This window comes from Trichosurus vulpecula, chromosome 8 (genome assembly GCF_011100635.1).
Source record: "Trichosurus vulpecula isolate mTriVul1 chromosome 8, mTriVul1.pri, whole genome shotgun sequence".
In the NCBI taxonomy this organism is placed as follows: Eukaryota; Metazoa; Chordata; class Mammalia; order Diprotodontia; family Phalangeridae; genus Trichosurus; species Trichosurus vulpecula.
The window spans coordinates 149,060,384-149,088,345 of record NC_050580.1 but is presented as its reverse complement, the minus strand read 5'-3'; the positions used below and the strand labels follow the sequence as shown (position 1 = coordinate 149,088,345).

Below are 27,962 nucleotides of genomic sequence, written 5' to 3'. Positions count from 1 at the left end.
CATACAATATTCCAATCACATTACCAGACTAAGCATTCATGAAAGTATTCCCAACTCAAAGGAAAGCAACAGGTCAGAAATATTAAAAAATAGAATATCTCCTCGTAACAGAACTTCTTGACAAAAATAGAAAATGAGACTGCAACCAAAGTAAGTTTCTGAGTGACCTGTTAGCCGAGAAAGAAAAGTCATTTATAGACGATGACTTAATAAACTGTTTGATTGCAGTAGCCAAATAAACATGTCCAGAGAAAATTAACTTGTTTAAGAATATTAGCTTTTTGGTTCATATGCTCATGGACTGGTATCAGTATTTGGCCATACCTATCTGCATGAAAAGACATTTTCAAAGATAAAATATGTAAAATATCATTACAGATCAACATTAACAGAAAGAAAAAGAATGCCATTCTTCTCATTAGTACACCACATTACAACGTCATACAACTGTTGTTAGATTTCAAATTCTGTCAATAAACACTTCTTGGAAATCTGTTTTTTCTCATTACTATATAAGGTACATCTACATAATATACTCGATTTTACCTCTTGGCCACACAAAGCCTAAAATATTTACCATCTGGCCCTTTACAGAAAAGGTCTGCAAACTCCTAGACTACCAGACACAAGGCTGACCTCTCTTGGGCAACCTGAAGGCAATAAAATAGGAGGCCTGAGCCAAGAAACATAAGCCAAGGGAAACAGGACAGAACTGAAAAAGAGAGCTCAAAAATGCCACAAAAAAGATATAGAAACACAAATGGAATTTTCAGAAGCCTGAAAAGCAAAAACAAGCCAAAAGGGGTAAATGAAGGCTTTCTTCATTAATCTATATTCTAAATTTCCAAGTCCTTTCCTCACCAGACTGGCTACTTTATATGATTTGAGGAAAAGGTAACACTTCCCAAAGCCTCCCAGCACCTGGCCCTGACATATCTAGCACACATAGATCACTGCCTTTCTGTGTTTTGTAAACCTTTTTTTTTTTGGCCTGTCAGAATGGCAGCACAAGGAAAGGACAGCAAGGCATACCCCCTCGCTCCCATAAAACAACCTATCAGTCAAAGCCAAGCCAAGTGAATAGGAAAGAATCTAAAGGTCTCTTGTTTATTCTTTAACATTCCCTTCCCCTACCTCCTCAGCTGGCAATAAGTTTTTAAAACAGTGGCATTCACTAACAACTAAGGCCAGCAGTGGCTGCTAGAAATCACACTTGATCATTCTTATGCCCCAGGGAAGGGGAAATATTTCTGGGAGCATATAATATACACACATAGGTAACTTTTTTATCAACATTTTCTACAAGTAGCTTAGACCTACGGCATATAGAAAAATGCTCTCACTCACTCACCAAAGTATAGGTATGGATGCCTTGAAGAGGGCTGGGGGCAGAAGTTGAGTAGTGGGGGTGGGGCGAGTAGTCTGAACACTGCCTCAGCAGTTAAAGGTGCAGATGAGGCACTTCTACACCATAATCTCTCTTTCCTGCCTCTCAAAGCTAAAAAATAAAATTAGTGACTAGTCATGGTGCACGCCTATAATCCCAGCTACCATTGGAAGGCTGAGAGTGTTGGATCTCTTGAGCGCTGGAATTTCTGAGATGCAGTGGGCTATGCTGATAAGCATTAACATGGGAGGAGAGTTACCATCAGTATGCCTAAACAGTCCAAGTCAGTGCTTCAGAGCCAATCAGTAGTAGGATCAGGCCCATGTATGTCCCCTAAACTTTCAGCCTGAGGGAAAAGGAGAGAGAAATTCAATCTCAGAATTAAAAAAAATATTAATAATAATAACCTAGCTAGCCTAGATACCCAGCCTAGCAAATCATATTGAGGTATGAATTTTTCCTCTTTATTACTTAAATGAAAAGTTCCTGGTTCACAGTATCTAATTCCATAACTAAACTAAGCTTTAGGGACTCTGATAAATTATCCCTCAAGATGGGCTGCCTGAGTATACAAAAAACAGCCCTGGCTCCCAAATGGACACTCTTATCTCGAACAGCCTGGGGGATGGGGCAAGTGATAGAACTTCAAAGAGACTCTCACAATTTTTCCAGTGAGCTATCTTACCAACACTCCCAAAAAATGTGAGTGTCTATTATATGCACAGTACTGTGCCAGCTCTTGTGTCATATGGAAGTAACTCTCTACTACCTACTTCTTGGCTTTTCTCTCATGTGTTCCTCAACTTCTGTGTTCCAGCCCTGCTTTCCTTCTCCTGTGCCAGAAATGCTCTCACTCCTTGTACTTTTGTGTTTATCTCCATAGCAACTTCTTCATATTTATTTAAATAATTGTTTATCTAAAAGCCAGAGAAGCTTGCGAAAAGCCACCTCCAACTGTAGATACTCAGCCTGAATTGAGGAAGAGGTCACTTGCTCATCATGGTGGTGCCAGACAGCAGAGCCTCCAAAGCTCCCTCTAACAATTGCATCCTTCTTCCAGAAACTGAAGTCTAGTTGCTTTGTGTCCCATTCCCCCGGCCCTGGCCCTTCCCCAAACCCTCACCTTACCCTGTTCTCACAGGCTCACTGAAAGGCTAGGCACTTTCAATACTGGCTATATTAGCAAAAGCTAAATCTCTCTGGCACCAAGGAATGTCATTAGCTGGATGTACAGCTGCTCTCGGCCCCACTCCCTGGACAGCAGCCACCCGGCCAGTTTCAACATATTTATGCATTACATTTGCCTCCTGCTTGGAGCCCTTCACTCATGGACATTAGAGCAACTCTGCAACTAAGCAAGGACCACACAGGTGCTCATCAGAAACTGTCAGCAAAGTGATACAAGACGAGAAGACGACGAAGGCCCTTTTCAGTACCGGGAGAACTGGTCTCTGCAACTCTTCGAGAAGTAATTTAGAACATGTGGGGCAAGAGTTTCCTGACTAACAAGATCACAGCAGGAGTATAGACAGCTACACAGAACAGACAAGTGAGTCTGGGGCAGAAATAAGCACTTCCTCCACTTCTGGGACTTCCTAACACAACAGAAACTACGGGCCCCTAGAGAAAGGGCAAAACACACGTACAACAGGACAAATAATGTTAGTACCGAGGCTGGAAAAGAATGATGTGCACTGAAGCATCTGTGCAGCACAAACCCACCTCAACCACTGCAGATGCCACTTAAAAGGGTCACTACTGAGAGAAATTCATAGTCCTACTATCAGAGAAGCTCAAATACTGACAAGTTATATTGGTCTGGGCCTCTAGCAAAAGAAGGGTAGTGCCCAAAGGACTCTAGGTAATAAAGGGGCACCAACCACCATGACATAACACATCCAACATCTACTTATTAAACACATACAGAAATAAGCATTGTCTCCTGAAGCTGATGTAATCACAGAGAAAATGACTTATACTGCATCTGCTGGGATCTGCTGAAAGTACAAGGTGAACAGGGCAAAAAGAGAAGCAAGAGTCAATGGCACAGTTCTGACACCCAAATGTTTTTTTTTGTTTTTTGCAATAAACTGTAAGGTATGGGAGAAGCCTGACCCCCAAACTCAGATGTCCTCTTTGTGAATTGGGTCCCTCCTCCCAGATAACAGGCTCGACTCCTCTTCCCAGGATTATAGGCTCATCTCCCAAGCCCACCTGGAAGGAAAAGAAACACTCCTTTGGAAGCGCTTAAGTAATGAGGAAGCTCTCACTGCAAGGGGAAAAAGAGGTATCCAGAGTGGGACACATTTGGCCAGGCAACAAATTCTTTCAGTGCACAAAAAAAGCTGCCTCTGGAGCACTAACATTGTTATTTCCATTCATAGATTCTCCCAAAGCCTAACCCCTTCACAGAACACTGATCTGTCCATTATCACCAGCCTAGGCTTTATCAGACAGTGCCAATACTTTCTGGCCTTTCAAGTCCCCATCCCCAAACCTCATTTTGCACTTCATTAGAAAAAGAACCCATACCCTGGTCCCCACAAAACTTTTGGTCTTGCTTAAAAATCCACATTTTCAATCTACACGTATACCTAATCCAAGTCCAGTTCTCACTTTGGCCCTTTCCTACAGCTTAAGTGATAGAAAGAACTGGGTCTCATTGAAGGTGATACCAGCTTCTAGCATCAAACACCTAAGGCTTGGCTCCAGAACATAAAAGAACGTTCTCAACTTCAGCCAAAAGAAATTATATCCTTGCAAGTAACTGGGTTCAAGAAGAGAAACTGTTCCCAAAATGCCCATGCTATCTAAAGAACCCACAGAGAATCCTACAACTTGGGACAAAATTACACCATCACTTCCAGCTGCTTTGACCTTTTAGTGGCCATTAACCATGAACAAATAAATGGACCTCTCAGAGAGTACACACAGCTTTTGGCAGTTAGTATAATGCAGGCCACCACATGTGGACAATTTTTACCTTTTCAGACTTGACTTTCTTCAGTGGACGGCACTCGCTCTCCCCTTCCTCTGGCTCCTGCTTAACTCCCAAAGGGTTGAGTGCTGTCCCAGGCTCAATGGCTATACTCCCAAGTGGCTCTGCAGTTCCAGTGTCCACCCCTGCACTTCCATCATACTGGCTGCTCCGTCCTCCCAGCGCAAGAGGCTGAAGAACCCCAGAATCCTTCTCTGAACAAGTCCCCATTCCCTCATTTCTCTCCTTCTTGCTCTTTGATGAGTTACTCTCCTTCTCCTTCTTAGAGCTTGCCACATTTCTGGATGTCTTAGCAGCCTTCTCTGAACCCTTGGGGGCAATAGCAGTTACCAGGCTTCCCGCATTAGCACCGTCCCCTGAGCGTCCCTGAGCTTCTTTCTTACCAGATGCCCCTTCACTTGCTGTGAACAAGGAAGCCCCTGGGGTAGGCTTTCCACTGTCCTTGCCACTCTTACTCCTTTTGGATTTTGATTTGCCTTCCTTCCCTTGTGGTCCTGGCACTGGGGTCACAAACTTGATGTTGTCCGGCAGTGTGGCCACAGCATTGGGGGCTGGCAGCCCCACCTCTTTTGAGCCTGACATCTCCAGTTTCTGCTGGTCCTTCTCCAGGTCAGCGTCCAGGTCAATGATGAGATTCCCTACTCCAATGTCCCACTCATCCCCACTGTCGTACGTTTCAACTGGGTTTGCATCTACTCCTTTCCCTCCGGAGGCTCCACCGCTCAAGGACATCTTAGTGTCAACGTCCCACCTCGAGATTCAAGCCTCTTCCTTGCCCCCAGCTTTCAGATTTTCAGCTGTAGCTATTTTCTCAGACCTGTAACAATCTTCAGAATATGCCCAGTGGACAACATCATTGCTAGAAGAGAGAAAACAAAAAAAGTTGTTTTAAAAAACAATTGAAACCTGCTGCGAGTCTCCACATGGAAAGGACCCTTCCTAAGGGGGCATTTTAGATACGAAGACAGACAAGACAAACAGGTTAACTTTGTATTTCTGATTCGACTCATACCATAAGCCCAGAGCAAAATCAACATCCATACTACCTCCCCAGAGAGGGCACAGCATTTTCAACGGCCTAATTTGATTCTGTGATAAATCTTACACTCAATGTCCTTTAGCGTCAGTTCCCTCCATCCCTGATAGTCTCAATACTACCACTGCTGCCAGCTGGCAATCGTCCTTCAATCAATACGGGCCCCAGCAGGTCACAGCTCATGAAGCCATCAAGACGTCATTCTTACACTCCTGTTGTCACTACCTCGTGCTCAATTATTTGAGCAACTATAACATCGTCCATATTATCCTCCTTTCTGCATTTGCGTCTCCAGCGCCTAGAACAACATCTAACACACAGTAGGTGCTTAATAGATATTTGTTGGCTGGCTGATTTGGCTATCTAAAGCCCAGTTAAATGTTTTTAGGTTCTTCCACTAGCAGAGCAGGTCTCAGCTACAAATGTTCCCCATGACTCTCCTGAAGCAAAAAAAAAAAAAAGAAAAAAAAGAAGAAGAAGAAGAAGCAGCCATCTTACTCACAACTAACACTAGCAAGAAAAAAAATGTAAGTAAAAAGGAAAAAAACACCTGACAACCAAGAGCACTGGCTGGCAAGCTTCAAGAAATACACCTTAACAAAGGATTCAGCCAATCAGTTTCAGTTAATAGGAATTTAAATCAGTACTGCCTCTATGGCGGCATTATTCACACTTCCCTAATTCCTCTTGCCTCAATCCTATGTTCTACACAGAGATCTCTGAGACAATAAATACTGTCATCGATCAAACAAGCAAAAAAAATGCACTCTCTCTCACACACACACACACACAACCTCAACAAGAGAACCAGCTGTAGAAAAAAATACCTATAAGGAAGCTGTCCTCGACAATGAAGCTAGGTAGCTATCCAGAAATCCAATGTGACCAGGATACAAGTTTGAGAGCAGGCTTTTAAGGCCAGAAGAATATATGTAGAAATGGAGTATCTTCTGAATAGCTACTGTCCTCCTATGATGTTAAACATGCAAGTTGTATTATAAGCAGTAATTTCCAACTTTGCTAAAATTCAACTTCCCAATCCCAGTAGGATTGGCTATTTAGTAGTGATTCTGGTGGTGCACCTCTAAAGATACAAACATTACCGTAAAAATGCCAAGGATTTTTAATCAGCCTGTCAGTGGAAATCAAACTATTCCCCATCTGCTCTCTGCAACATCCCTGGCTCTATACAGCTAATAATCAACTTTCTGACAGATCATTAAGGAGATTTTTAACCCCGGGAGATGTGGTAACATGCAAGCTGGAAATGAAAAGCGCTAACCTCTTTTATCAATGGCAAAGAAAGTGCAGAATCAGGAGAATCAATGCCCTATAAAATCCTTAAGTCACTTTAAGCTCTCAAATGGTATTGTACAGATTTTCCTCCCTTCCTTGTTCGCTTTCCCACAGACTAACCATAATCCACTTTCTGTCTTGGAATGAGCACAACAACACAGTGATCTAAGCCACAAAACCACCAGCTCAGTCTACCTGACTCTGGAGTCCTTTCCCTGCTACGCTTTGCCAGCTATTACCCTTTATGCTTTGTTCCTACAGCTGAGATCACTGAAAAGCTGTTCCCTGCCCACATGTGCCTATGGGGAGTAAAAGAGATGTACAGTGATCACTCTACTGTCCCTTCTCCACACCCCAAAGCACATACTCTCACCCCTGTCTATATGAAGTGATCCATCACAACACCAAAAGCTTGAAACTGTTATCCTAGCACCCGCTCTGAAAGTCAGTTTTTATACCTAAATGGCTTGCAATTTGAAATCACTACTACCAGTATACTCACGAGTCCCTTGTATCTGGACAATGCATTTTCCCAGATGATGCCATGGAACATGCCAACATCGATCTCAGAAGGCATACATTTCATGACCAAGGCTTCTCAGTGAGTGTTCCAACTGAGAAACTTTCCATTTACTCATTCCACATGTGCCCAGAAAGCACAGATATCAAATAACATGTCCAAATATGAGTAATTTCATTTTGGGGGAAAAAAAGTTCCTTCCTACCTACAGTTCTTTACCTTCCTATTAAGTTCAAGTAGGTCACTTAACCTCAGACTCAATTTCCTCATCTATGAAATAAGGATTGAGATACTTGCACTTCATACATCAAAGAATAACTGTGAGGAAAAGCATTCTGTAATCTGTAAAGTACAAGGTAAATGAAATATTGTTATGCCAGAAGGGTTTGAAGATTATTAACTTTTTGTATGTCTTGGAGCTCTTTAAAAGTCTTGTGAAGCCTATGCACCGCCTTCTCAGAATAGTGTTTTTAAATTCATACAATATATGGGATTACAAATCAAGGCAATTATATAGAAACCTAATTATAAAAATAAAAAATTTAAAATCCTCCAAATTCATGGACCCCCTTGAAATCTACCCACAGACTCCCTGGGGATCCATTGACCTGATGTGGAGAAACTCTGGTTTAAGCTGACTCACTCTTTGTTAATCCAGTCATTATGGTGTCTACGTAACCACAAATAAAAGCAAACCCTAGGTTTCAGTTTCCTCATCTGCAAAATGGAGATAACAGTCATACCATCTATTACTCAGGTATAAAGGAACTATGGCAATCCTCACACGGGACTACGAGGGAAAATAATCACAAATCACAAAAAAAAAATTATATAGTCAATTCTTATTCTTAGAGAAATTCAAAAGGAGGTTCTCTCTACTTGTTCCCTTTGAAGAACTATCTAAATATAAAAATCCCATGCCTCCACCCTATTTCTTTCAAGCTGTGAATTGTTAGCTGGCTAGCATTTACATATCACTCTAAAGTTTATAAAATACTTTTACACATATCTCATTTGACAGAAACCAGGTACACTGGAAGGAGGACATTTTGTTATTTAGGCACTGTACAGAATATAAATATGCACACACACACACACACATACACATGAGAGAGAGAGCGCACATGTTCCCCTAGTCAGTATCTCATAGCTTATATTCTTTTCTAGGGAATCAATATGGCATAATAGATACAGCCTCGGACTAAACATCAGAAGGGCTAAGATCTAGCCCACACTCTGCCACTGGGGATCAATATGACCTTAATCAAATTATTTCAGTGCATCTCAATTTCTTCTGGAATCTTAGGATTTTGGCATTTCCATAAAGTGGTAATATCTACCCTTCCTAAGGTCATGGAAAGTAAAGGAAGAATGAGATCACACAACTAAATAGAATAAAACAATGCAAACCTAAGTTTGTGTTATTAGCCTCACAAAGCTCTTGTTCTAAAATTGAACCTTGTGAGAACACTGAGTGTGATTATGATCCTTGCTACTAAGCACACCGAATTTTCCAAAGAAAAAAAGAGGTGGTCCTTGTAGACTTGATCTCACAAAGCAAATGGCAGATGGCAGACATTCAGCAAACCTGAGTACTGCCAAAGAAAACCAACAACAGTCCTTTCCTCTCTCAAACATGACCTACAAGTGAATTTCATCACCTCTTTATTTTAAAGTTACTCCAAACCTCAAGGTGTACACCATAAAGTCATGGGTCAACTAAGAGTCAAGCTCTACTCAGGTTCAAATCAATTGAGACTTAGAGGTAAGGGAAAGAACAACCAAGAGTGGAGTTTTTCTTTGAATATCTAGAACCTGTCTTCTGAATTTCCCAAACTAGGGAGGGGGGAAGAGACACAACATCCTATGGGACAGCAAATCCCTTCTTGTAAACTCTGTTTCTTCTGCAGGGCTTGGTAACCCTGTAAACAGTCAAAGAACCACTGGAATATAACACTGTCTTTTGTTCAACTTAAGCTCATCTACTAAGTAAGCTTCAGCTGAGTCATCTTGACAGAGTGAAAGAACACTGACTGTCTCGAGGGGACTTGGGTTCAAATCCCTACTGTGACATCTGAGACTTTTGTAGCCTTGGACAAATTAAGCTCTTAAGTCTTCAGTTTACTCATGTACACTAAAACAAAGGGAACTGGACTAGCAGGCCTTTAGGGGTCCCTCCTGGATCTAAGTCGATGATCCTCTGACCCAGTGAATTGGTGAGTGGTATAATATGTAAGCCACTGTTTGTGACTTTAAGGCACACAGAGGAACAGGCATTTCCCTCTCCACAGGCCACACTTCAGCAGACCTCACCAATTGATGAAATTTCCACCAGCAACACCATCAAGAAACAATCAACTTCCCAATAGGTCCCTCCCTTAATTAGTTTCATTAATTACTGCAACAAAAGGAACTGAATCATCTCAACTACCAGGGCTAACAGCTTAGTCCCACAAATCGGGATGAGATAAAAAAGCACATACCCATTTAAAAGAACAGAAAGGAGGACTCACCCATTTGTATCATTTAAGGACAGAGTGATAAGAAAATGGCTTCCACAAGTCCCAGTGTGGGTCAAACCCCCTAGAATAACGCATATGCCCAGTTCAGTGGTCTACATATGCTATCTTTCTTCAGCAAAAAAGGATTATGAGCCCTGATCTGCTTCATGTAACAAACTGCCAACACAGGGAAAGGAGGGTGGTGACAGGAGTGGAGGTAGAAGAGCAGTTTTGCAAGCACAATTTTTGTTCAGTTTAATATGAAAGCATTTACAACATGCAAAATGGACCCACTATAAGCACTCTCATGTGGAGAATTAACATATCATTGTTTCCTTTGCTGGATCTTCCTCCAAATCATACCCTCTGACTATAGGTACTCTTCAGGGTTCTGGCCTGGGCATTTTCTCTTCTCCCTCTGTAGTATTTCACTAGGTGATCTCACCAGCTCCAATGGATTTAATTACCATCTCCTTTAATTATCTTTCTGGCCCCAATCTCTCTGCTGACCTCCAATTTCACTTCTCCAACTGCCTTTCAGACATTTTGAACTGGATTTTCAGACATCCTGAATTGTCCGACAAACATCTTAAATTCACTATGTCCAAAATGCAATTCATTATCTTTCCCCCTCAACCTTCCTTCCCTACGTCTTCGTCTTTCCTGTTATCGTAGAAGGCAACACCATACTCCCAAGTCTCTCAGGCTCACAACCCAAGGGTCATACTGGATTCCTCACCATCTCTCACTCTACTCCCCCATATCCAATCTGTTGCTAAGGAGTGTCAATATCACCTTTGCAACATCTCTCAAAAACACCCACTTCTCTCACACTGCCACCACTCTAGTGCAGAACTCATCACTTCACACCCAAATTACTGTAATAAGCCTGAAGGTGGGTCAGCCTGCCTTAAGTCTCTCCCCATTCCAATCCATCCTCCATTCAGCCACCAAGTGATTACAGGAGTCTTAAACTAAAGTTGATTGTTTCTTGTTGGTGTTGCCTGTGGAAATTTCATCAGTTGGTGAGGTCTGCTGAAGTGTGACCTACGGAGAGGGAAATGCCCGTTCCTCCAACTGTGTAGCTTAAAGTCACAAAGAATGGGTTACATATTATACAACTCACCAATTTAAAAGTTAAACAGTCATGTTACCCTACCCCTGACCCCAGTCATGTTACCACTCGGCCCACCCCGCCCCCCACTCCAGTGGCTTCCTATCCCCTCCTATTCCTTCAGAATGCTCTGCTAGGTATTCACAGCTCTTCATAGCCTACAGATCCCTCCTACCTTTCCAGTTTTCTTATACCTTATTTCCTGGCATGTACTCTTTCATCCAGTGACACAGGCCTCCTGGCTGTTCCAAGAACAAGACACTCCATCTCTCAAGTCTGGGTATTCTGTCTGACTGTTCTCCATGCCTAGAAGGTCTCCCTCCTTCTCCACCAGAATACTGACCAACCTGGATTCCTTTTGTTGTTATGTCCAACTCTTTCGGAGCCCATTTGGAGTTTTCTTGGCAAAGATACTGGAGTGGTTTGCCATTTCCTTTTCCAGCTCATTTTACAGATGAGGAACTGAGGCAAGCAGGGTTAAATGACTTGCCCAGGGTCACACAGCTAATGTCTAAGGCCAAACTTGAACTCAGGTCCTCCTGACTCCAAGGCCAGAGTTCTATCCACTGTCACTTACTAACCCATGCCTGTAAGGCTCTCTCTTCTCCACTCCAACTACTGACCTCCCTGGCTCCCCTTAGGTCCCAACTAAAAGCCTACCTTCTACAGGAAGCTTTCCCCAACCACTCTTAATTCAAATGCCTTTCCTACTTCTCCTTTATATAACTTCCTTTGTACATATTTGTTTGCACATGGTCTCATCTAAAATTGCTCAAGGGCAGGGATTGTCTTTTGCCTCTCTTTGTATCCTCAATGCTGAGCACAGAGCCTGGCACATAGTGGGGGCTTAATAAATGTTTACAGATTGAAAGACATTTACTTCTTAAAAATAAAAAAAGGACACTCATTACTAAGGCTTATCTACAAGTGAGCCAAGAAACAAAGGACTAATTCCATCTAGGATGAGCAAGATTATAAGACATAGGTGCAGACCCTGCATATAGATCATGTACAATAGTTGCATAACTATTGAGATTTAATATAAAGTGTACTCATACATAAATGCTTTGAATTCCAAGAATGGAGTGATTTCTAATTAATTCTTCAATCAGACATTTCTTAAAAGCGTATTACTTTTTAAAAGTAAGTTGTATTGATGGTTTTTATTTTTACTTCACAATCATTTCTGGTTACATACCACACCATCCCTAGAATTATGCTTCCTTTATAACAAAGAAAAACAATTGGGTAATGACAACCAATACAGTGGCTCATATGAGACATACTACTATAGGGAGCCTATAACTTTCCTCTTCCACTTCCTCCTCCTCCTCATTCTTCTAAAACCTCTGCAATGTCTTCCCATTCCATCACGCATTCAGCTATTTGCTCCAAAGTGACTAATGATCTCAATTTCCAAATCTAATGGCCTTTATTCAATCCCCATCCTTGACTTCTATGCATTTCACACTTGTTCATTCTCCCTTCCTCTCTTTTCTCTAAGCTCTTCTGACTCTGATCTGTCTCTCTAGGTTCTCTTATCTGTCTAATCTTTTTTCATTCTCCCTTGCTGAGTTTTTTCAACCAGGTCAGGAAAATAAACAAGTGGGTATCTCACCCTGCCCCAATACTGTATGTCCTGGATGCTCTTCTCTTTTATGTATATACTACTTCAATTGGTGATCTCATCAGCTCCCATGGGTTAAATTATCCATGTAGATAATTCTCAGATCTATATATCCAACCTTAGTTTCTCTCCTGCTACCATCACAGTCCTATATCATCAACTACATTTTGTACATTTCAAATGGAATGTCTTATAGGCATCCCAAACTCAACACATCCAAAACAGAATTCATTATCCTCCCTCCCACCCTTCAAAGCTTCCCTCTTCTGACTTTCCCTATTAATGTCAAGGGAACTCTCCCCCTTCTCAGTCACCCAGGCTCACAAACTCAGTGTCCTATATGACTTCTCACTCACCCCATATATCCAATCTGTTGCCGGATTTTATAGTTTCTTTCTCTACCACATCTCTTATCTATGTTCTCTTCTCTCCACTCCAATCAGTAGCCAAAAGGTTTTTCAAAAACATAAGTTTGACCAAATTGTTTCCCTATTCAAACCATAATTTAAGATCTCATTACCTCCAGGATCAAAATATATAGTACTATTTGTCATTTAAGGACCTTCACTAAGGACCCACATGTACAAAACTTTTTGTGGTGGCAAAGAATTGGAAATTGAGAAGGTATCCATCAATTGGGGAATGGCTGAACCTGTTGTGATTCTATGAATGTAATGGAATACTATTGTTCTATAAGAAATGATGAGCAAGTGGACTGCAGAAAAACCTGGAAAGACTTTCATGAACTGATGTTGAGTGAAGTCAGCAGAACCAAAACATTGTACCCAGTAATAACAACATTGTGTGATGACCGACCTTGATAGACTTAGCTCTTCTGAGCAATACAATGAGCCAAGATAATTCCAAAAGACTCATGATGTAAGATGCTATCCACATCCAGAAAAAGAACTATGGAATCTGAATGCAGATCAAAGCATACTATTTTCTCTCTCTTTTTTCTTTCTAGTGATTTTTTCTTTTGTTCTGATTCTTCTTTTGCAACATGACTAATGTGGAAATATGTTTAATATGATGGCACATGTATAACTTATATGAGATTGCCTGCTGTCTTGGGGAGGCAAAGAAGAGAGGGAGAAAAATTGAGAACTCAAAATCCTACAAAAATGAATGTTGAAAACTAAAAATAAATTAATTTTTTTTCAAAAATGAAGCCTTTCACTTTCTGTCCTCTTATCACCTTTTCAGTGTTCTTACACCTTACTCCTCTCCATGAACACCAACCATCCAGCTACATTAGCCAGTGATTTGCTGTTCCTCATACTCCATTTCCTAATTCCAAGCTTTTTAAATGGATGACTCCCATGCTCTCCCTCTTCATCTCTTAATGCTTAGTTCCCCTGGCTTCCTTCAACACTCAGTTCAAATTCCACCTTCTGCAGAAGGCCTTTTTCAGGCCCCCTCAGCAGTTAGTACCTTTCCTCTGAGATTTCCTTACCATGTACTCATACATCTTGTATGTCAATGGTTGTCTGCATGCAGTCTCCCACATAAGAATGTAATCTTGAGGACTGGTTTTGATTTTCTGGGAGGTTTTCTGGCCTTTCTTTGTACCTCAGCCCTTCCTATAGCGCCTAATAACAGGGGTGGGGAACCTGTGGCCTTGAGGCCACATGTGACCCTCCAGGTCCTCAAGTTCAAGCCTTTGATTGAATCTAAACTTCATAGAACAAATTCCCTTAATAAAAGGATTTGTTCTGTAAAACTTGGCCTCAGTCAATAAGCCATGCCCAAGAACCTAGAAGGCCACATGTGACTTTGAGGTCACAGGTTTCCCACCCCTGGCTAACATAGTCCTTTAAAAATGCTTACTGATTGAATGAGATTGTGGAGAGTTTTTAACGTCAGGCTGAGGACTTTGCATTTTGTCCTAGAAGCAATAGGGAGCCACTAAAAATTTTTTAGCAACAGAGTGATGTGGCTAGACCTATGTCTTAAGAATGTTAATTTAGTAGTGATGTGAAAAATGTACTGAAGCGGGTAAAGAATAGAAGCAGAGAAACTAATTGTGTTAGTGCCATAGTCAGGGCAAAAGTGGTAAGGACTTGAAAAAGGATAGTGCCCGTAAAGGTGAGAGACTTTCTGGATATACCAGATTAAAACCTGGCATCTGATTGGCTATGAGGTTGAGGGAGAGAAAAGAGTAAAGAATAACTTTTTGACAAAGGGATGTTTAGGGGAGATCATTGAGAGCACAGAGCTAGAGCTAGAAGGGACTTCAGAGGCTGTCTACCCAACTCCAGCATACTACAGACAAGAAAATAAATCCCAGAGAGGTTAAACAATTCATTTACAAGTCAAAGAGGTAAAAGTTATATGCAGGAATTGAAAGCAGGTGTTCTGACTCCAGGGTCACTACTTTCTGCTTGTCCTGAAATTGACCGGATATGAGAATAAGGGAAAAATAAATAGGCATTTAATGTTCACTGAATTGACATTCCTGTCTATTATTAAAAGCATAGTTGGAGGCAATAGGGAACAGTTACCTGGGACATTTTACTAACCCACACTGTCTTAGTTTTCTTAGGACCCCAATAGGCAGATGGTTCTGCAAAAAGTCTTTTAGTGAGCCCATAATAAAGTTGTCACCACCTTTTCTAAGCATCGGAAAGACCACTGCCTTCTTTCAAATTTGAACCAGCCTCTATAATCACTTGTTGAAGAACCCAAGTCAGTAAATGCTTCCATACTAGACATTCTGACTGTTTACTTCATCTAGGTATTCTATGTCTCATAATGGATTAACAGAACTATGACATCACATATGAAAATAAAGGTCCACTATTACAGAATTTTTTAATTCATCATTTTATCCAAATCCTATGTGTGTGAGTGTGTGTGTGTGTGTGTGTATCTCACTTCTTGAGTTAACAACTTCCATGCATTTATTTACTACACAACATAATGTAACTGCATGTGTATACCTAAAATTTATTTCCTAAACTTCCAGGGTTGCGCCGTAATTTTGAGACTTGGTGAATCAGTCTATATTCACCTATCTACATGCCTCACGATCTTAGGGAATCTAATCTCATTTCTTCTTAGTTCTCCTAAACTGAAAAAAAAAAATCTTTTCTATGTTTTCAAAAGGTAGTCCTTCAATCCACTTTAATTGTTTCTGGCTCCCAATTACAACTGCACAAAGTGCTGTAGAGTTTGATGGAACATAGTTTTATACAAGGATGGTCTGTTTTCTCTTTTGTTTGCTTCTGATGCCTTTCCTAATAATAGCAAACACCTTGACAAAGGACTGACAAAAGACAAACATCTTGACAAAAACTTTGGATCTACTGCTGGGAACAATTTATAATTCCTAAGTTAGCAGCTCATCATCCTATACCAGTAGTTGGAATTTTCCTCCTCCCCTCACCCAGATTTGCCACTTACCCATGATAAAAGGCATCTACCACTCTTCATTCACAAAGTCTCTCAAAATGTTTCTTTAGTAAATATTCAGTAACTTGAACATTTCACTGCCTAGCACGAGAGAATTTAGAGCTGGAAAGGACCCCAGAGATCATCCAGTCTTCACTTTGCAAATGATTTGCCCAAAGTCACGTAAGCAGTGAGCCCAGTGAAGATTTAAACCTACCAAAATAATATTCTCTTTCTATTACACTAAGTGGCCTACACCAGCTGAAAGCCTGGAACTCCTTTTGCAAATCACTTTAAAAAGCACTAAATAGGAGGCGGAGCCAAGATGTCAGCTGGAAAGCAGGGACTTGCCTAAAGCTCTCCCCCAGGACCCTCCAAACACCTATAAAAATGGCTCTGAACAAATTCTAGAACTGCAGAACCCACGACAGAGGGAAGCAGGGCTCCAGGCCAGGACAGCCTGGATGCTCACTGGGTAAGGTCTATCACACCGTGTTGGGAGTGGAGCAGAGCAGAGCCCAGTGTGTGTTGTGGCTCGACCAACCAGACCAGGACCCAGGCAGTACAGGCCCTAGCACCCTGAATCAGTGAGCTGTGGCAGTTACCAGACTTCTCAACCCACAAACACCAAAGACAACAGGGAAGGTTAGTGGGAAAAGTTGCAGGGGACACAGTGGAAAGAGTTTGCCATTCGGCCACTGCCCTGGGGGCCAGCGGGGGTGGTACAGCTACAGAACTACAGCTGCAGCTGCTTCTGGCCCCAGGCCCACCTGGTGGGAGGAATTAAGTTGCAGATCAGAGCTAGAGTGCAGAGCCTGCTTAAGATCTCAGTAAGGTCCAGGTTGGTGGTTCTTGGGGAAGGAGGAGTGCTGGTGTGACAGAGCTGGCTGTATAGAAATAGCTCTGAAAACAATGGCTCATTCCCTCAGGCTTGGAACAAAGTACTCTTTACTCTATAAGCAGTCATACCCTGCTGAAAAACTCAAGGGTCAAGTAAGTTAGCTGGGAACACGGCCAGGCAGCGAAAACGGACTCAGATTCAGTCTCAGACTTTGGAATCTTTCTTTGGTGACAAAGAAGACCAAAACATACAGCCAGAAGAAGTCAACAAAGTCAAAGAGCCCACATCAAAAGCCTCCAAGAAAAACATGAACTGGTCTCAGGCCATGGAAGAGCTCAAAAAGGATTTGGAAAAGCAAGTTAGAGAAGTAGAGGAATAATTAGGAAGAGAAATGAGAGTGATGCAAGAAAACCATGAAAAACAAGTCAATGACTTGCTAAAGATGACCCCAAAAATACTGAAGAAAATAACACCTTAAAAAATAGACTAACTCAAATGGCAAAAGAGCTCCAAAAAGCCAAGGAGGAGAAGAATGCCTTGAAAGGCAGAATTAGCCAGATGGAAAAGGAGATCCAAAAGAACACTGAAGAAAATATGACCTTAAAAATTAGATTGGAGCAAATGGAAGCTAATGACTTTATGAGAAATCAAGATATTATAAAGCAGAACCAAAGGAATGAAAAAATGGAAGACAATGTGAAATATCTCATTGGAAATACCACTGCCCTGGAGAATAGGTCCAGGAGAGATAATTTAAAAATTATTGGACTACCTGAAAGCCATGATCAAAAAAAGAGCCTAGATATCGTCTTTCAAGAAATTATCAAGGAGAACTGCCCTGATATTCTAGAGCCAGAGGGTAAAATAGAAATTTAAAGAATCCACAGATGGACTCCTCAAAAAGATCCCAAAAACAAAACTCCTAGGAATATTGTTGCCAAATTCCAGAGCTCCCAAGTCAAGGACAAAATACTGCAAGCAACCAGAAAGAAACGGTTTGAGTACTGTGGAAACACAATCAGGATAACACAAGATCTGGCAGCTTCTACATTAAGGGATCAAAGGGCTTGGAATATGATACTCTGGAGGTCATAGGAGTTAGGATTAAACCAAGAATCACCTACCCAGCAAAACTGAGTATCATGCTCCAAGGCAAAATATGCACTTTCAATAAAATAGAGGACTTTCAAGCTTTCTCAGTGAAAAGACCAGAGCTGAATAGAAAATTTGACTTTCAAACACAAGAATCAAGAGAAATATGAAGAGGTAAACAAGAAAGAGAAATCATAAGGGACTTACTAAAGTTGAACTGTTTTGTTTACATTCGGTACACGGAAACATGATGTGTACAATTCATGAGACCTCAGTATTTCGGTGGCTGAAGGGAATATACATACATACATACATATATATATATATATATATATATATATATATATATATATATATGTGTGTGTGTGTATATATATATGTACATATATAGACAGAGGGCACAGGGTGAGCTGAATAGGAAGGAATGATATCTAATAAAATTAAGGGATGAGAGAGGAATATACTGAGAGAGGGAGAAAGGGAGAGATAGAATGGGGTAACTTATCTCGCATAAGATTGGGAAGAAAAAGCAGTTCATTGGAAAAGAAGAGGTGGCAGGTGAGGGGGAATGAGTGAAATCTTGCTCTTATCAGATCTGATTCCCTGAGAAGGGAATAACATACACACTCAATTGGGTATCTTACTCCACAGGAAAGGAGGAAGGAGATAAAAAGGGGAAGATGATAGAAGGGAGGGCAGATAGGGGGAGGAGGTAATCAAAAGCAAACACTTTCAAAAAGGGACAGGGTCAAGGGAGAAAACTAAATAAAGGGGGACAGGAAGGAGCAAAATACAGTCAGTCTTTCACAACATGAGTATTGTGGCAGGGTTTTGCATAATGATACACATGCGGCCTATGTTGAATTGCTTGCCTTCTTAGGGAGGGTGGGTGGGGAGGGAAGAGGGGAGACAATTTGGAACTCAAAGTTTTAAAAGTACATTTTCAAAAAAAAAGTTTTTGCATGCAAGTAGGAAATAAGATATACAGGCAATGGGGCATAGAAATCTATCTTGCCCTACAAGAAAGTAAGGGAAAAGGGGATGGGGGGGAGTGGGGTGACAGAAGGGAGGGCTGACTGGGGAATGGGGCAATCAGAATATATGCCATCTTGGACTGGGGGGAGGGTAGAAATGGGGAGAATATTTGCAGTTGAAACTCTTGTGGAAATCAATGCTGAAAACTAAAAATATTAAATAAATAAATATTATTTTTAAAAAAAAGCCCTAAATAGGATCACTCAAAAGAGCCCATTGATCACTTTGGGTTAGTCCCTTTACCTGCCTGGTTCTCCAGCTGTCATCTACAAAATTCCCATTAAATCTCTGATTCTCTGTTCCTTACCATTTATTTATCAACCTGATCTAATTTCCTGTTTATAACATAACATTTGCCCACAACTGAGGTAAGACAAACTTGCCCACTGCTATCAAGTATGGTATATTGGAAAGAGCCCTGGACACTCCTACTAGATTCTTCATGGGCAATATTAGTTTATATCTTTTTTGTACATGCCTACATATACACACATAAATGCCACCTCCCATTAGAAAATAAACTCCTTGAGGGCAGAGCTTGCCTCACTTTTGTCTCTACTATTAGCACAATGCCCCGGACAAACAGTAAGCATTTATGCTTTAGTGATTAACTAGATACTTAATAAATATGTATTAATCTAGGGGTATAGCCTAAGCTTCATTACCCACAAAGTACGATGCTGGATAAATCACAAAGCTAACGGATTTAGAGTTGGAAGGCACCTGAAAGATCATTTTGTCCAATATTTATTTTATAGATGAGAAAACTGGAGCCCAGAAAGGACAGGGCAGCAGGGCTGGAATTCGAACCCCTCTGACCCCACATCCATTGTTCTTTCCACTTGAAGACACTAGATTGAAGTTCAGGGAGTGCTGGGCACGGGGCCTCGAGTTATCTCATTTGTGGGGTCCCTTCTTGCTCCAAGTCTCCTCATCAATTTCCATGAAACCTTATCAAAGAGACATTTAAAACTAAATAATGTCAATTCAATTAAATGTTCGTTAAGCAGCTCCGCTCACATCGCTACGCTAAGCACCGGGAGAGATGGTCCTTGTCCTAAAGGACTGGCTCCCCTTTACTCATATTGTAGTTGGAAATAAACCTCCTCCTAGAAGCCACACTCCCAAAAAGATTATATTTGCTTAAATAAGACACACATGGAATGGTCCTGTCCTTTAGTATAAATTTTGTATGAGAGAGATTCAGTATAGACCAGTGCGGTACAATGGTTACGGCCCTAGCCTTTAAGTCGGGAATACCTGGATTTAAATCCTGCCTCAAGAAATAACTAGCTGGACTGAACAAGTTGTGGTACATGAATGTAATGGAATACTATTGTACTATAACAAATGAGGAGCAGGCCGACTTCAGAAAAACCTGGAAAGACTTACATGAATCGACAGTGAGTGAAGTGAGCAGAACCAGGAGAATATTGTTACACAGTAACAGACATATTTTGCTACGATCAGCTTTGATAGACTTGGCTCTACTTAACAGTACAAGGATCTAAGACAACTCCAAAAGACTTAAGATGGAAAATGCTATCCACATCCAGAAGAAGAACTATGGAGTCCGAATGCAAATTGAAGCAGACTATTTGTTCTCTCTCTTTTTTTGGTCTTGCTTCTCCTTTCTCGTGGTTCCTCCCATTGGTTCTAATTCTTCTTTATAACATGACTAATGTGAAAATGTTTAATATGAATGTATATGCAGAGCCTATATCAGATTGCACGCTGTCTTGAGGAGGGTAGAGGGAAGGGAGGGGGAGAAAATTTAGAACTAAAAATCTTATGGAAGTGAATGTTGAAAATTAAAAATAAATTTTAAAAAAATTTTAAAATGAATGTTAACTTAAAAACATCTCCGTGCCTTAGTTTCCTCATCTGCAAAGTGAGGGGTCAGACATGACAACATCTAAAGATCTTTCAAGTTCTATGATTCTATGATTTCATTATTTTGCTTAGTATGGAAGTGAAACTCAGCAGTCTATAGTCCTCACAGCCCCTCAGAAGCTCATAATCAATCCTATCATGAAAAGTTCCAATTCTTCAACCTAACATTCAAAGCCTTTCTGCAGTCTGGAACTACCTTGTCTTCTCGCCATTCTTATACTATTCTCCCGGTACTCTACACTACAGCCAAACTGGGTGACCTGCCTTTTCCATCTACATTCCACCCTTTCCCTTTTCTAACATTTTGTTCATACCCTTCCTTACCCAAGTTTTCAATGTCAACCCTCTTCACTTGAAATTTCTAAGAAATAAAAATGATACCTACTCCTTAAAGAAGTACACTAAAAAAGTGCTCAATTTGTCATCAAAAGACCTAGGTTCAAATCCTAGCTTTGTCATTTACTGTGTAACCTTCGAGCCTCAGTTCACTCATCTGTAAAATAAGGTTGGACTAGGTGATTTTTGAAATCCCTTCTGGCTTTTAAAGCTACAATCCTGGCATGTTATGTCTCACTTGGTAATGATCTCTCCCCACTAGGTCTGGTTCCTCCTACACTCCCCAGCCTTACAAAGCACTCTGTAGCAAACCCTTTGCTTGGCTGTAAACTCCACAAGGACAGAAGTCATGTCTTATCCAAATTTTGCATTGCACTGAGTACCTTGCAAAAATGTTGTAAATAACAGACAATTAAATATTTGCTGAATTGAAGTGAATCCTTCAGTCAGTCACATGCCTGCTAGTTTCCTTCTTTTATTGCTCCAAAGCTGTAAGTTCTACCATCTCAATAATTTCACCTTTAAGCTGATTCAAAACCTGTGGGGAGATCTTTTCTACTCACAGTGACTCATGTACATTTTCTTTGTCAATTAAGACCAGAACAGAGATTGTTATTAGCAATTAAGGCAATAGTTTAAGTCGACAAGCATTTATTAAATGCCTACTATGTGCCAGGCACTGTGCTAAACTGGGGACACAAAGAACAGCAAAAACAGTCCCTGCTCTCAACTCAAGGGATGCACAATCTAATGTGGGAGACAACAGGCAACCAAATATATACACACTAGATATATATCGGATAAACTGGAGAGAATCTCAGAGGGAAGGCACTAGCATTAAAGGAGAAGATGGGAAAAGGCTTTTGGAACAAGGTGGGATTTGAAACTTGAAGGAACCCAGGAAACAGAGATAAGATGACAGAAAATTTAAAGCATGGGAGATAGCAAAAAAGCAGAGAGACAGGAAGAAAGGTTTTTTGGAGGAACAGCAGAAAGGCCAGTGTCCATGGAAGTGAGGAAGGTGTAACAAAAGTTGATGAAGTAGGACAGGGCCAGGTGATGAAGAGCTTTAAAAAGCAAACAGCAGTAGATAGCCTGATAGACTTGGAGTCAAGAATCCCTGTGTTTGAAAATATGTCTCACATACTTACAAGCTTTTTGATTTAATCTGATTCTAAGTTTCTTAATATGTAAAATGTACACAGGATAATGCCTGTATTCACTTACACAGGCAGGTAATACATATTTCACAGTGTAAATTTTTATTTGCGTAAAATGAGATAGCGTATGTAAAGTGTTCTACAAATCTCAAAGTGCTATATAAATGTCAGCTGTTATTAACTGCAATTTATGGAAGGCAGAAATGGAAATTAGAAAGAATTATAAAATATAAAATGTGATGAGAAGGGAAGATTAAGTTGTTGTTCAGTCATTTTCAGTCATGTCTGACTCTTCATGACCCCATTTTAAAGTAAGACCCGATAGCTAAAAGCAATGATATATAACCAAGGGATTATTTTCCTTTTTTTTCCAGTGAACTACTATAACGCAGGAACTTTGATCACTACCAGGTAAGAACAGATCAGGCCAAAATAACACTTCCTTTTTTTTGACAGTGCTACTGGCCTGACATGTTAAGGGGGAATGTTACAGGTATAACATACCATGATGATTTAGCAAGATATCTTGACGAAATTTCTCATTATAACCTTTTGGATGAGACAGAGAAATTTGAGTTGGATTATAGGACATTCTGGCAAAGTCACAGTGGGTTGAAGCGTATTCCCAAAGAAAGCTGATAAACTCTTTTGGTGTCCCCAACAGACATAAGTCAATAACGTCTGTCTCTCTGCACTGGACCTCTTGCTCGGAAACTGTAATGAGGATTTAGATGAAAGCACAGATACTTGAAATGTGCACCTCAAATTCTTTCTTGGTCCAGATCGTTTCTATAGGTTGTACCGCATTTTACAGGTTTTCCTAACTGGGAAACCATTCCATCTTCTGAAAGGTGCCTTTTTCCTCTCCATAAACTGTTAATATGTCAATCAGCATAGACTATCGTATCTCCAAAGACTATCATAGTCTTTCTGATCCTTGACTCATATAGTAATATAATGACATAACATCACTGTGGAGTAATACTTTAACTATTCCAATTTTCTAAAGCTGTGATGGACGTTTTTGAAGTTTCCCTTTCCCAAAAGAATAGTGATCTTAATTGTGTTTTCAATCACGACTTTTTAGTCATAATTCACTCATAGGCACTTTTTTCCCCTATTTGAGCTGGCACATATTTTTTCCAATTACATGTAAAAATTTTAATATTTCTTTTTTTTTAAATTTTGAGTTCCAAATTCTCTCTTGCCTTCTCCCCTCATTGAAAAGGCAAATAATTTGATATAGTTTATACATGAACAGCATAGACACTTATTCAACTACTGGGACAAAATCTAGACCATTCTCTGTGGACTCCAAAACCATCTGCCCTAGAAAAGAATTGTCAAAACCAAAACACCTACCCCCCCCACCCCACCCCCGCCCCCGCAATTTCCTCCTAACAAAGCATAGCACCACCCTATATGTGTCCTGTATTATTCCTATTCAGATTGATCTTTCCTAGCTTCCCCTATCTTATCTTTCAGTAAGCAAGCTTATTCAAAGTGATTGGTTTTGTCACATTTTGTTAAAGCATGTTTCTATCCATAGGGATTCAACAGTACTTCCTCTATCCAGGATAATGCTCAGGTTAAGGAGCAAAATAATTGCTAATAATTTCAATATCAGAGACATTTTTTAAATAAATCAAACACTTAACATCTGAGTAAAGGCATTAGCTACATCTTAAATCTAAGTGGGTAAAATCAAACAACAACTACAAATGGAAACAGAGACAAGCTTTAACATATAGTAAGGAATATCTGTCCATCACTCAGCTAAATGTGGCAGCTAAAAGTGGACAATGCTTATGACCAGCAGCCACATTCTGAAACATCATTCAACAAATATTTTTTATGTACCTTCTACATGAAAGCATTGTGCCTTCCATAGGTACCATGGAGAAAACAACAATTAAGAAAATTAACAAAAAACAAAAATTAAGATTCTTGCCATCAAGAATCTAGTAAGAATATGACATACACAAGTAATTAATACAAACCACAGTGAGTGGTAGTTTAAAAAAATGTAGTACATTGAATATGATCAAATGAATAATGAAATGTAATGAATATAAAGCACTTCAAAAAACCTGAGAATACTATACAAATGTGTACTATCACAGAATTCAAATTAAAGAGGGCTTCATGAAGAAGCTAAAACAACAATTTCAAGAACAAGGGGGTGGGGATGAGGAAGTGTGGAGATATGGCTTCAGCAAAGGTACAAAAAGTGTTAAGTGTTAGCTAAGATCAAGGAACTGTGTAGTTTGTCTGGAACATATGGGATCCAGCCTGATATAAAGGGAAAAAACAGACATGGAACCAGGAGACCTAGGTTTATATGCCACCTTCAAAGTTTATCAGCTGAGTGTCCTTGAGCAAATCACTTAATCTTTCTCAGCCTCAGTTACCCAATCTGTAAAACAAGGATAATAATACTTGAATTTAACTACCTCACAAGACTGAGGGGAAGACACTTAGTAAGCACTTTATAAATGTGAGCTATCATTATTATTTCTGAAGGAAAGTAGCACAAAATACACCCAGAAAGGTAGGCTGAAATCAGATTATAGAGGGCCTCAAATGCCTGGCTAATTTAAGACTTTACTCATTCGGCAATGGTGAGCCACAAAGTCTTTTAGCAATGGAATCTATCCAGAAGATTGTACTAGTGTGTAGTATGTACTGGAGCAGGAAGAGACTGGAGGGCAAGCAGCTAGAAAGTTGCTACATTAATCCAGGCAAGAGGTAATGAGGGCTTGAACAAGGGTGGTAGCAGTTGAAGAGATGACAGGTTTCAAAGGTAGCACAAGTCAGTCACCACAAGTGACCAGATGTGCAAAATGAGAACGAAAGAAAAGACAAAGGTGACTGAAATTTCAAGACAGCAAAGCAGAGCAGACGGGTGCCATTAATTAACATAAAAAGGGGTACAACAAAAAAGAAGTTTTGGAAAAAAAAGAATATAAATCCACTACTGAACATTCTGAGCTAAAAATCCTGGTGAGACCTTCTGTAGGAGATATATAGTAGGTATTTGAAAATGTGAGTATGGAGTTCAGAGGAAATGCAAGGGCAATAAATAAAAATTTGGGAGTCATCTATGTAGTTAGAGGTTATAAATGAAGCTGATCACCAAAAAGAGAATTTTATGTATTATGAATAAATGTACATACATTATCTGAAAGAGGTTTGGTTAAGTGAGGTCAACTATAATCTTGAAAAGCAACTTCTATAGACAGATGGGAAAGGAAAGCCACATTAACAAAGTGTTAATAAATTAATGGATAGTGAGAAATTGGATAGAGCAAGAACAAACTTCTGTAGAAGGTTGGCAGTAAAAAAAACAAGAGAGATGGGGCAACAGACTGAAGCTGGGAAAGAATTAATGGAAGTTTTTGTTTGTTTCTTTTAGTGAAGGGTAAATCTTGGTAGATTAGAGATACTCAATCCAACTCAACCAGCATTTAAATGCCAACTAGGTGAAATGCATTGTGCAAAGACAAAACAAAACACAGTCCCTACGTTCATGGAACTAAAGTTGTACTAGATAAGGTGTTTAAGAAGGGACTCCTTTGCTTGGGAAGCTCCCAGAAGGTGGGTTTGGGGTAAATTCTTCCTTGCATAAGCATAACTAATACTTAAAAAGCCTTTATTTCACCTCCTATCCCCTCAAGATATCTTTCTCTCTCGCCTCCATTTCACAGCCAATTTTTTTTAAACTATACTACTCCCAGTCTCCATGTCCTTTGCTCTCCTTTCACTCATTTCTCAATCTCTTGTTTTCTGCTTTCTGATCTCACAACTAAACTGAAGCTTGTACTCTCCCAGGTTAGCAATAACCTCTTAACTGACAAATGCAATAGCCTCTTCTCAGTCCTCAACCTTCCTGACTTTTCCGTAGCATTTAACACTGCCAACCACCTTCCATGCCTGGACACTCCTCCTTGGGTTTTCGTGATATTGCTCTCTCCTGGTCCTCCTATGTGCATAGATATCTCTCAGTCTCCTTCAATGAATAGTCACCTCCGTTCTTTCTCTTTTGTGTGTCCCCGAAGCTCTGTCTAGAGTCTTCCTTCTTTTCGTCTCTCTATACTTTCTAACTTTTTGACCTCTTCAGCCCCCATGGATTTAACATCTCTATATAAATGACTCCTAGATTCTTTTCTTGAGCTCAAGTCCCAAAATCAGTAACTGCTTAGAAGACATTCTGAATTGGAGAGGCATCTCAAACTCAATGTGTTCATAACAGAATTCATCTTTCTCCTCAGACCCTCCTCTCTTCTTCTATTACCTATTTCTTTTAAGGTCACCAGTATCCTTTCAGATACCCTGTTTGAATCCTTGGAATCATCCTCAAGTCTTCACTCTCTTTCATTCCCCTCCCAATCAGTTGCTAAATTTTATTGTTTCTACCTCTCTCTCATCCATCTCTCCTTATGTCCACTTATGTCCTAATGTCACTCACAACCACCTTCCCTCTCCAGAATGAAGCTTTTACACAGCTGCAAAGTGATATTCACATTGTCCCCATGTTTGAGAAGCTCTAGCAGTTCCTCCTGACTAGGATAAAATAGCAACTCCTCTGTTAGACTTTTAAGTCCAGGCTTATTATGCAACACTGTCCCTTGTGTTCTTTAGCTTCTAGTCAGGTTGGCCCACTTGCTGTTCTGATAGTGTGGTACAGTGATCAAAGTTACTGATCCTGGACTTAAAAAACAATGAGTTCAAATCCCAACCCTAAACTACCTAACCTAGGTGAACTTGGGAGAGTCATTTGACTTCTATTTTCACATATATTTCAGCCAGAACTGATCTAGGGAACTCCCACTGCCTATGACCTATCTCCTTCTTTCTCCCACACACACTTAGTATCTTCATAAAGCACTGCCCAGAAGTGAAAAATAAAGCTATTCCTAAGAGGTAAGTGGGGAAAGGCTCACTAGAGCCTTAAGCTATCCCTCCAGGAAAGGACCACCTCCTCTAGGGTGGGTAAATGGGGATCTATGTACTGGTTTACTCTGCACCACAGGCTATTTCTCTGGGATGAGCCTAAACTTAACCTTTCTCCCAGCCCCTATACTTAATGATTAAGAGCCCTCTTTTCCCCTTGGGCCTCACTCAAGACACCTCTCACCTTAAAGAAAAAGAGTTCTCCCCTTTAGGTGCCTTTCAGCAGAGAAGCTCAAGCAGTCAGATTCTCTGGTTGCAAGGGCCAGGCAATGTAAAGATGATAATGAGACCCTAGAGTTAATGGCAGTTTGAAAAACAGGGACAGACAGAAGAGATTGCAAAGAAAATTTCTAATATGAGAGGTCTGCTGAAGCACCACAGGAAGTCTACCACACACAACTGGGTCAGACCTACATGCTGGATTTATTGTTAGAATACTTGAATTGCATTTGTGATTCTGCCACTATTTACATACTATGATCTCAGACATTGTTGGATCTCCCAAACTGTCCTTTCCTCAAAAGCCAAAAGGAATGAATGTAAGTGAAAAGGACTATCTCAAACACTACCTTGTCATGATAGTATTATAAGCCACTGTGAACTAATTTTTTTTTAAACTGAATACCTATCATGTGTATGACATTTGGGGTATGTGAGAAACGTGGTTTTGGAGATCACTGGACTTCCTAGGCAGGGCCAAAGTCCTGAGGAAGAACCCAGTGATAATCCCTAGGGAAGGCTGTACAGACCACAGGACTCCCAGAGGAAGACCAAGTGGTA

The 27,962-nt window shown here is 40.4% G+C and overlaps 1 protein-coding gene across 1 annotated transcript in view; it reads right to left on the bottom strand.

Annotated features, from left to right (window-relative positions):
• ZNF609 (zinc finger protein 609) overlaps nt 1-27,962 on the bottom strand; it is a 218,343-nt gene that overhangs the window by 178,003 nt on the left and 12,378 nt on the right. The window contains exon 2 of the mRNA XM_036734557.1: nt 4,371-5,244. Within this exon, the coding sequence (XP_036590452.1) occupies nt 4,371-5,117 (747 nt within the window). The 5' untranslated portion in view covers nt 5,118-5,244. The remainder of the gene's footprint in view (nt 1-4,370; nt 5,245-27,962) is intronic.